Raw genomic sequence first — 12120 nt, forward strand, 5'->3', positions numbered from 1 at the left:
TACTTCATTTTGAAAATATTTCACATTTCAAAAATTACTTTTATGTCTTATTAAATAGATATGAGGTTTTCATATCTACTTAACATTACGGTAAAAGTAACGAAGTATATATATATATATATAACCAACTATCGGCCTTAAGCATCCGTATGTATATGGTCAATCACCTCACTATTGTGTTTCTTTTCTGCAAAAGAAAAACATAAAACATGCACACATACCATAAGACTCACAATCAAATGGTTGTTCAATGTGCTTTTCGTTTACTCGTTTGAAACGAATTTACTTGAGGTTTGATAAATTGGGTTCACCAGATTAGAGACTTTAAAATCTACAAGATAGTATAACATTTAGTTTTCGTGAAGAATGTAAAATTCCTCTAACTTAAGTGGTCTAAACCAACCACCAAGTTATCATAGGAGTAGGTACAACATTTTGTTTTAAATGACATGAGTGATGCCTTCTATGTATAAACAATTAAACATAGATAATTACATTCTTTTAAAACCAAATTTAGGTACATTTGTCCTTATCGAAATCATTGCTACTCTAGCTCTATTTCGATACAAAAATGTTCTATGCTAGACGTCTTACGTTTTGTCAATTCATGTAAACTTCTTTACAAAGAAATGACTCATACTTGGTATCTCATACCAAGATAGTGGAACTAGCCTATCCTTTGAGTAGATGTCTCCTTCAACTTTGTCCTATCGCATACATCTAGGGTTGCATCTTTTTAACTCCCACTCACTTTCACATTCCTCTTTGCTTCAACAAGCAAAAATGAATCTTATGAAGACCTATTTTCAAGTCATTCGTGATATTTTATACACTTAGTAAGAGTGAATTACTATAAAGTGAGTGCAACATGTGACAAAATCTCAACTTCTTGAGAAATTGGACTACTTAACCGTTCAATTGTTATCATATGCCTAAACTCTTTAGCGCATAAACAATCGATTTGGCCTTTCTCGAAGTGAGCCATTTGACGGTATCATATTGGAGTATTATAAGTGATTTTGAAAACTCTTTTCGCAAACTTTTGAATTACACTTGAGTAATTAAAACTAATATGTCATCATCATGACGGAGGTGTCACTTCCGAAATCAAGACTCTCTTGATAAAATGTGACTTCCTTTTAATATCGTAATATGAGTTTGCAACATGAAACCCCTTTTTAATATATATGGTCGTTAATTAAGTTGTATAATAACCGCAAAAATCGTTGTAAGCTTATGTAGGTGAATTGGTAAATCATGTTACCAATCATTAATTCCTTCAAAGAAACCGCTTTCTATGAAAGAATGAAACAAGTATAACAATAAATAGATAAAGAAGGATTTAGTGCGCGATGTCATACATTTATGAGAATGAACGAAAAATAGGAAAAATTAACATTCAATGTTTTAATTTTACTTGTGAAATATCTTTAACAAGTTTTAACATTTATATAATGATCTCCCACTAAATTATATAAATGATTCCAAGACCCAAATATTAAACAAAAATGAGCATCGCTTGGGCGAAACATCCCATAATTGTGTAAATTCGGTAAGTCACGTTGACTAATTCTACCTCTAGAACTCTTGGTCGACGAATTTCCTTAAATCCATCTACTATCCCCGGAACACAAGACCGTCTTATATCCCGTTGAGTCCAACCAATTTTGGCGTGTGATAACCGCTTACCACCCTACTTACTCAAGGTAAAAAGAGAACACCCTGCTTGGGCGAGCGTGGCTCTAATGAACAAGAGATTCATAGGTGTTACTAATTGGTAAGGCTAATCTCAATTTTAGTTATGGGAGAGATCTTGTCAATTTAGTCATAAATTCCCTATAAGTGAACTAAGTCGGTGAATGTAAATGACGTGAATTGACAATCGCGAAGATAAAATGCATGTGAATGGCGATTTTGGCATGCGCGAAAATAAAAACAAGCAAACAAGTAAGCATATGAATAAATTCTAGTATGGCCACCTAGTTAATAAAAACTAGACTATTACATATCGGAAACCAACTCCTTGGTCCCTTGCCTCTTCATTCCAAAAGTGGCTCTTTCTTGTGAGATTTGGAACACCTTCCAAAAATAGACTCCGTCTCGATGTAATCCGTCTTTTGGAAACGCCGGTAAGAATAACTATTACAATTGAATTACATAGCTATTCCTATCATACATAAATTAATAAAATAAATAAAACTATTAATTAATTACAAACCGACGATACGGGATCGTATTTAATTACAAACAAATCGATATTCCCATTCATTTCGGGTAATAACGATTAAAATAAACTAGGCCATACTAGGTACAACAAGATAAATACTTTAAATAAATGACAATGATTCATTCAACTTAAATAAATATGCTTAAAATGCTGTAAAAAGATGCCAAAATCGCCCTATCCATCAATCGTTGGTACCCATCTCGGTGTTTGTGGATTTAATCGATTTTTAACATGTAAAAATCAATAATCAACTCTTAAATTTCATTTAAGTCCAAACTAATTGTCCAAACTTTTTTGGACCTCAAAATTAGTCCTCACTAATTTTATGATGAATAATTAGTTTGATTTGGTGATATTTTGCTAATTTAATAGGTAAAAATATAATTTTTAAGTAAAAATCCAAAATAATTGAAACATTACCCAAAAAATTGAAAAAAAAAAATTGAGTATTCTGGAACACTCCCAAGAACACCAAAATGTCATAAAAATTGCCCCCAAAATCCGGATAAAATTTATGAAGAAAAAGATCAATATTTATCGGTTTTTAACCACTAAAACCAATAAACATCAAAACAAGGTGAAAACACATTTTAAATTTTACTTTTAACTTTTAAATAATATTTTTAAATGTACATAAATTTATCATGGGAATGAACAAACATTTCAAAATTATGATTAATTTATTTCACTTTTATCGACTTTAATCTCATAAAATCAATAAACATGCAAAACTTCAAACAAAACTTCAACATTTTGCATACAATCAGTAGAAATCATGTATGAAACACCATAAACATTCCATGACCCGAATCATCCTTTAACTATTTTTAGTCAATTTATAACTAAAATACGGCATTTTGACTCGGTTTTCTACCAAAAATCATTAAAAATAGCAAAATAACTTCATAAATCACCAAACTTTACCAAAAATTTTTTGATATCAGTAGGTATGCATGCCCCAAAAATTTCGCGCTAAAACCTCTTCTAACATAATTTTTGAGTTTTTATAAATTATCTCATAATTTATTAATATGTTTAAAATCAACATGCAAATTACAAGCCTAATCTCTGATACCACTTGAAAGATCATAGATCCATATTATATTCTCTAATAAAAATTAAATTATCTCATAATTTATCATTTTGGTGATCTATGTAACATGCATGTAAATATAAAAGCATAAAAATGAAAGTTAAGGAAAAAAAATTCCTTACATAGATTTTTATGGTAATATGGGCACAAACTAGATCACCTATCTAGTTTGTTCTTGGGCTAAAAAGATATGGATGATCCTCCTTGAAAAACCTTCAAAAAGAAAGTCTCCTTCAAGTTGCACCCAAGAACTCAACCCAAAAATCTAACAAGTATTTTACTAGAAACTTGTTAAAATTATTCCCTTGATAATATTTGTAATATTACTAACACTCTTAGTAATAATATTTGATTACTAACTTCTTAGCAAAGATATATAATAATTTTAGAGAGAGGAAGACCAAGAAAGATATCACATGCAAAATGTACAAGTGAAGATGTAGAAAAATGAACAAAACTTGGTATATATGGGAAGGGGTGGCCGGGTAGGTGAGAGGGTGAGTGGAGTGTTATTTTATCTTATTTTTGTCAATCTTACATCACATGCAAAAAATGATTATAAGATAACTTATGGAAGTATCACAAGTAAAGTGAAATGATTGTGATCATCCACTAACTTCATTTACAACGTCCAATGTCTCATTTACGGGTCCATTTTGGTTCTTATATTTGTCGCACAAATACGTGTAAATTTTATTTTAAACATCGTTTCATGTTTAAATACTTCCATAATTAATTTCGTTCAAATCACTCCGTAAATATACGTGTACCGCTACACATATTATTTACGTACTAATATTAATCACATTAATCAATTAGTACAATTTTAGTGAATTAACAATTAATTAACTAAAACTCGTCTTCCAAAATTTATTATTCAATTATCGCATAATTAAATAATAACTGTCGTGCCTCGAGTTCGCAACTCGAAATCTCTCTAAAATAATCGACTAACCTTTTAGTCTATAAATCAAGGGACTAAATAAATTGTATCTCATACAATTAATTAGTTGTCTATTGGGGTTCGTTCCTTTAGGTGTGACCGAAAGGAGTCAGTTGATCACCGCCGTCTCACGACAATAACGTCAAACTCTAGTCAGTCAACCGTTATCGATTTACGTTAATCAACTGACGAGGATCAAATAATTAAATATCTGATAATATTCCTTTAATGAGATTTCTTATGTAAACGCACTATTGTGGAGGACACTAATTCCAACACGATGGTGGCCGGAGGTTCGTTGGCGTGAGAAGTCGACGGCGCCGGAAGGTGTTTGACGGTGAAGAGGAGGCAGTGGTTGTAGTGATAGGGACTGGTGTTGAAGCTAGTCACCATAGTGGTGGTAAAGACGGAGTATCATAATAATGTTAGAGACATAGGAAAAAAAATGGAAAGAATTAAAAAATGGAAATATTATTTACCAAATGTGAAAAAAGAAAATTATCTCATAATTTTATCTTGAAAAGATCAAATTTCAAACTTAATTTTTTAAATTTGGGTCCTCAAAACAACAAAATAAAAGTTGAAAAAAATTCTATTTTATATTCCACAGTTGCCACGTGTCATGACATTACTCGCAGTGTATAGAAGATTCTATACACTGAGTGTAACCGTAGCCTTTTCGGTCTCACACCGTGAAACGATCCACTTTTATAAAAAAATTATTCTGCTAATAAATGAGTTGTCGTTTTATATAATAAAACCATCTCACATAAGAATTACTGTATAGTGCGTGACTGCGTGCCTTTCCTTCATGGAATTAGTAATAAATATCGTATATTATAACGCGTGTACTAAGTCCGTCTAAGGCCACATTAAGAATCAGAATAATATTCTGATTTGATAATTCTCTCATTAAAAATGGAAGAAATATTTACTCTCATTCATTTGTTTATTTTCCTTTTAACTAAAAGAGTTTTTCTAATGTGTGCCCTTAAGGCACATATTAAATATTAATAAACTAATTAAAAAAAGATTTTTGAGAATATTTCACTAATTATAATAAATGTGAGTTTGTATATTAATCATTCATAATATATTCTCAAAAATCTTTCTTTTTTTGAAAAAAGGTACGCAAATAAGGAAGGATATATGTCTGAATATATGATGAACCTAGCCTAAAATACTAGCCACAATCAAGGAGAAGATGATGCATATGATGATCCGTATAGCTAAAAAATGGTGAGATTATGGTAATTGATTGGGATTATGATCCTAATGACATTATTCTGATGATACATTTACATAAATAAAACATTTTCCGCACCATTTAATTTACAGTATCAAATACTTACGATACTTAGCGTCAACCCTCTCCTATAAAATCCATGCAAATTCATCCTATTCAATTCATACAATCATTTTAATCCAACCATGGCAATTAATTCACTATTTTCCCACATTTCTTCTTTACTTATATTCATAGTTATTGTTCCTCCTACACTAGCTCATGCAAAAGGCTTCACCACGGATTTAATCCATCGCGAATCATCTTTATCCCCGTTGTCCACCCCGTCCCTTAACCAATATGAACGTCTAAGAAACTCAATCCAACGTTCTCTCACTAAAACTAACCGATTCACAACAACATCAGCCAGTGACCCACAAGCAAAAGTTAAGTCTGCCTCAGGAGAGTACCTTATGGAACTGTCTTTTGGCACGCCACCTGTGTCACAACTAAGTATTGTTGACACCGGAAGTGATTTAATTTGGATTCAATGCCAACCTTGCTTAGAATGTTATAAACAGGAAATTCCCATTTTCGACCCACGAAAATCATCCACCTATAAGGTCCAATCTTGTGAGTCAGACGCTTGCCAAGCCTTAGACAAATCGCAATCCAGTTGCACTACCAAGAACACTTGTGTATACACGTACAGATATGGTGATTCGTCACACACGTCCGGGGCCGTGGCTTCCGAGACCATAACGTTCAAATCTGAAGGAAACACACGTGGAATATCGTTCCCTAAGGTTAGTTTTGGTTGTGGCAACGACAATGACGGGACTTTTAGGAATACCGGGTCGGGTTTAGTCGGGCTTGGAGCCGGCCCCTTGTCGTTGGTATCACAACTTGATTCGTCGACCAACGGCAAATTCTCATATTGCTTGATTCCTTACTCTGAAGAAGGTAACTACACAAGCAAGATTAATTTCGGAACAAACGGGGAGGTATCGGGACCGGGTGTTATTTCTACCCCTATAGTGCATGGTAACATTGAAACATTTTATTTCATTAACTTGGAGTATTTCAGAGTCGGAAAGACAAAAATACCCTTCCCTACGAGTTCTAAACTTAATGATGACTATGGTAATGATCCCATTAGTACTCCTGGAAATATAATCATTGACTCGGGAACTACATTGACCCTTTTACCCTCGGATGTGTACTTTGACCTTAGTTCCACCGTGAGGGATGCTATTAACAGTGAGACGGTGGACGACCCATCAGGGCAATTGGAACTCTGCTACCAAACCAAAAATGGAGGACTTGATTTAAATATTCCCAACATCACAGCCCATTTTGGCAGTGGAAGCGATTTGGACGGTGGCGACGTGGTGTTGAAGCCAATTAACACATTTATTCAAGTAGCAGAGGATGTAGTGTGCTTTGCAATGGTACCATTAGGTGAACAACAAATTCCAATATTGGGGAATATTGCTCAAATAGACTTTTTGATTGGGTATGATAATGATGGAGGTAAACTCTCCTTCAAACCAATGGATTGTACTAAAAATGCTAGTGTTTAGCACCACATAAATCAATGTTACTTGGAATTTCTTTTAGTTTAATTTGTTTGTTTTAGTAGTTGTTTGTGGTTTTAATTCTTGTGGAAGGCTTACATAAATAAATAAATGTTATTCATGACGAAGCTATTGAATTATGTACACGTATAAAACAAAAGTATTGTTAATGTTAGCATTACGCGACCAAAGATATTCTTTAAAATAATTTGAGGAAATATATAAAATGAAAATATTGTCTATTGAGTTAAAATAAATATTTTCATTAAAATAAACATTTTATGACATTACTAAGTTGTTTTGATTTTGTTGTGCGATCAAACTTCTTTTTTCGGAATTACTTTTTCACATACGGATACGAATTTTACTTTTTCACATACATTTTTTCATTAACTTTCCATATCATACGCTTTCTCTAAACCTAAATTAAGTGTTATATTCTTTTTCCCTCTAAAATCAATCAATCAATCAATCAATACTATATATTAATTCCAGAAACCAAGGTACTTTAATGTAATTAAATAAAGTTATACAAATTAAATATACTATATAGTTTTAAATCACTAGCATCATGTGATGGACCCGATTAAGGGATTTCAATGCAAATATTATATAGTTTGGGTTAAAATTAAATTACATAGAACTTGGTAATTTTCCTAAACATTTGTAAGAGACTAAAACATGGTCAATTTCCTTAAAATAAAATAAATAATTAAGATGATCAATTTTATTAAAATAATTAATTAATTAAGATGGTCAATTTTAAGGAGATTAAAAGAAAGAAGATGCTTGGTAATTTTCCTAAATATTTATAGAATACTAGAGGATGGCCAATTTCCTTAAAATAAAATAATAAATTAGTATAAACATGCACATTTATGGTATTAATTATTATCATCATGAAATTATATATTAAATTTAAAATCTATGCAATTTTATTAAACTTTATAGTTTATTAGATGTATAGAGATATTAATTATTTAACATACAAAAATATAATATAAGTAGGTTATAAATAATTCAAGTTAGATTCCATAATATATATATATATATATATATATATATATATATATATATAGGGTCGGGGTCAGGTGCGAACTAAAGTACGGTGCGAACCGTAAGAACTACCTTAAATCAATAAAACACGCGACTACTGACATTAAAAGCATTTCTTACTTGCACAAACCAACCTGGCTGACATTATTCCCTTATATTTTCTTTCATCCCCTTCCACCACCCACTACCCTCCCTCCACCTCCCCAGACCACCACCCTCCGACGGCGACCTACTTGATGGGACTTGACGCCGATCACGCAGGCGCAACTCTGACGCCGACGGTCTTGCTTTTCTTCTTCTCCATTCCTGTTTTTAATCTCAATTCGTTCTATCAGTCACACAATCGCCAATGCTCCGGCGACTAATTCCTTTGTTTGGCGACTCACTTCAACATATTATCGTTGAATCTCCATTGCATCTCCCTTCTCCGGTGAGTTAGTTATTTTCAACTCCTAAATACTTGTTATTTTAATTATAGATCTACCAAAAAATAGTGTAGATTCGAAAAAAAATGTTGTAAAAATGGACTAGTCGGAATATTTTGACTCGGGAAATGTCTTTCTCAACCAAATTTGAGTCCACCAGTGGTGACGAAGGAGAACGACAACAATGGTGTGTTAATTATTTGCGGGTGGTTAATTATTGGGTCGTCGACAATTGACGCCGGCAACGATGTTAGTGGGTCGGCGACTCGCATGTGTTGGATTTGATTTCTCTTGCTTTTGAATTCAGTTATGAGGGTTTTGTCAATTAGTTGTTTATACTACTGGTTATAACAAGTCTATATCCCCAATATTTATTGTTGATAATTTCGCTTTTTCAAGATTTAAACTGCTTGTTATGGGTATGGAAATCTGGTTGTGCAATTTTGATGATTGTTAGCAACATTGCCATTTCATAATCGTCAACTAGTATGATGGTTTCAGATAATTGAACTTGTTTTATGTCAGGGTTAGCTTTTTTTTTTTGCTGTAAGTGTCAAGCTGTCAACTATGTGTAGTTTTTAAAATGTTGATCTTAATTGTCATATGCTTGTCACTAGAAACACTTGTTTAGTGTTCTCCTTCTTGTATATGTTAAATGGTTATTTCAAGGTTGATTAATATGCTATGTTTACCTAACATCTGATTCTAAAGACTTTCTTAATATAGTTTTCTTATAAACAACACTGTTATATTATATATCTTCTCGGTCTTCTCGGTTTGGTATTTGCTGGGCGGGCATTGAGTGTATCTAGTAACATAAAAAAATGTATCTAGCGATCTAATGATATGTATCTAATAAGTTAAAAAGTTTCTCTAGCAAATTGAACGGTATGTATCTAGTAACTTAAAGGAGTGTATCTAGCACCTTAAAGTATGTATCTAGTAACTTAAAAGTGTGTATCTAGCTAGCTAAAGCCTAAAGGTATGTATCTAGTAACTTGAAAATGTGTATCTAGCAACATAAAGGGGTGTATCTAGCAACTTAAAGGAATGTATCTTGTAAATTAAAGGAGTGTATGTAGCATCTTAAAGGTATGTATCTAACAACATAAAGGGGTGTATCTAGCAATTTACAGGAATGTATCTTGTAAATTAAAGGAGTGTGTGTAGTACCTTAAAGGTATCATATTTCTTCAATCCAATCACTTAAAGCCGTAGTCTTTTTTTACCCTTTCTTCTTACACAACCAAACAATTATTTCATCTCAATTTCAATGTTTCTTCATTTGTTAGCAACTTGGTAATTTATACTCTTATGTTAAATTTGGCGATTATTAATTATATTTCCATGATGAGTTTAGGCATTTTTCTATTTTTTTTTGCGTGCTCTCTTGCTATTACTTTCGAGTTGCGACAGAAATTCATATCTCGTCGAGAAATGTATTTTATATTTCTCTTGGATTATAGCATGTTGAGAGTTATACTGTCACCAAAAAACTTTATGCGTAGAGTGAACTTGCGGAAGCTAGAAAGCTATATCGTCCTTGAAGTTCGAATTTTTGACAAGTTCACTCAATTGATTCAGTACTTGACATAGGTGAATGATATGTTTTGGGTGGTGTCATTTCACGTATATTTGAGATTGTCAGGTTTGATCATTTTGATTCAAATACGTTTTGGGTGTAATTATCGAGTAATTTAGGGGTGATAATCAGTTTGGGTGTCAACAGCTTAATTCAAGTCATATTTGGATTCGTTTGCTCGGTTGTAAGGTGGAACAATTTCATATTATTACTTTAGGGTTGTTTGAAAATAAAGTTGATGTTTGTGGTATGCAACTTTTGTGATTGTGCTAATAAAAGTTAATTAGCAAACTAAATATTATTAAAAACTGGATAGCTAATAAAAGTAAGGTGTTTGATGGTGCTTCTATGTGATTGTCATCTTTAATTAAAAGAAATTTTCGCCAAGTGAGAAACTGATTTAGTGACATGTACTTTGACAGAGGACTATGAATGCAAATGGAGAGGTGCTCCGGCAATTCAACTTGATTATGGCTTAAGACCATGCATTGGCATGTCTCGACTTGATCGTTGGAATGTTGCTAGGAAATTCGGATTGAACAGTCCCAACTCCCAAAGAGGTTGAAGTCTTGATGGAATCCAGGCAAGGTTCAGAAAGAATGCTTGTAGAACGGTCGAGTTTAGACATTCAATAATGGCTAATGAGATCCTGAACTGAACCGACATTTTGGCTCCTTTTTACACTTCATGCTCAGATTTCTTGTTGTTGTCGCTTTTTTTAGTTTATCACTTCAACAGTTATCCTCCTATAAGTTAGAATGATAAAGTAGATTGTTTGCATCTTCTGAATCTGTACTAGTTGAATCTTCGTAAATTTCAATTATTACAGACTGCCATGTATGTAATGTTAATTGTTAAACACGAAACCGAAGTTAATCTCAATTCTGCAGCTTTCTCAAGTGATATGTGGATGTCAAACACTTGCACAGTTGCATCAACATAATTTTAACTCTACTGATTTCTTAGCTTTTGATGATCCTGAGAGGGAAATAATTTCTCTCAATCTCAAATCCGAATATCACTTGATAAAGATCCACAGCTTTTTTCTGCCAGGTTACTACGGCATGCTTAGGGACTGCGTATCCGCTCCATACTACTCTATGCAGGTAGCATGGTAGCATTCTTCTGTCTATACCATTCATATCCATTCTTAATGGTATATATCCTCCGCCATCTACAATCCACTACTGGCCATTATGGAAACCAACTGCAAACTTCAATTTAACCTTGCAGATCCGTCGATGGTTCAGCTGACATCCTCACTATGACTGTAATTCTCTATGCTTTGGTTTTTTAAGTATATCACATTGATCCATTTTACCCAGAGCCTATCAAGAAACTATATTTTCTTTTGAATCACTTAAAACTGAAGATTAATAGTTTACAAGGTTACATTCTTAAAATTAGTTAATTTGTTCCTAATGAGAGGGTTTATGTAGACAGATTTTAAACTGCCCTATATTCTTGGCAAGTTCAATTACTGACTACAATTATCTTTCTTAGCCTGCCAATTACATTCCAATATAGTATTAATATCTCATCCAAATGAATCCAGCCCATGACCACATCCGAAGCCATGAATTCTTGAACATGGCAATGTAATAATCATATCATTAATTAGACAAAATTAAACCAAGATAACTATTAGCAAAATGTGGAATATTGCAATCCAGAATATGACTACCTTTTTTTTTTAATAAGGAGTGAGATTTTGTATTCAGCGACATTCAACCATAAACAAATTCCACGAATTCCATTTTAATTACTAGAATAATTGTTGTCTATGAAATTATAAGATCGGAATATTAAAGGTGTGATGACTAGACACATACACAAATTTTTACACCAGATACACAAATTAGTACACTCACATACATAAGTCAATTTGTGTGTATCTATAGCTCTATACTCGTGTTGTGTGTATCCAGAAACCACCAGCCACCCTTAAGCCTCCACTACTCACACTCACTTGGTATTACTACCAGATATACA

At 32.7% G+C, this 12120-nt stretch overlaps 1 protein-coding gene and 1 long non-coding RNA gene across 2 annotated transcripts; both read left to right on the forward strand.

Moving 5' to 3' along the window:
* The first annotated feature begins 5694 nt into the window (after positions 1–5694).
* On the forward strand, positions 5695–7109 carry LOC141641363 (aspartic proteinase CDR1-like). The gene has a single exon (XM_074450030.1). It carries the CDS (start codon positions 5695–5697, stop codon positions 7069–7071), a length of 1377 nt encoding a protein of 458 aa, XP_074306131.1. The 3' UTR covers positions 7072–7109.
* Positions 7110–8170: 1061 nt separating this feature from the next.
* Positions 8171–11010, forward strand: LOC141643021 (uncharacterized). The gene is made up of 2 exons (XR_012543587.1): positions 8171–8551; positions 10551–11010. It is a non-coding gene; the product is annotated as an uncharacterized LOC141643021 (long non-coding RNA).
* The last annotated feature ends 1110 nt before the right edge of the window (positions 11011–12120 follow it).

The sequence above is a fragment of the Silene latifolia genome, chromosome 2 (genome assembly GCF_048544455.1).
Source record: "Silene latifolia isolate original U9 population chromosome 2, ASM4854445v1, whole genome shotgun sequence".
In the NCBI taxonomy this organism is placed as follows: Eukaryota; Viridiplantae; Streptophyta; class Magnoliopsida; order Caryophyllales; family Caryophyllaceae; genus Silene; species Silene latifolia.

Bases quoted from the DNA above. Each gene is read 5' to 3' on its own strand.
- LOC141641363 (XM_074450030.1), top strand. From the start codon at position 5,695: ATGGCAATTAATTCACTATTTTCCCACATTTCTTCTTTACTTATATTC.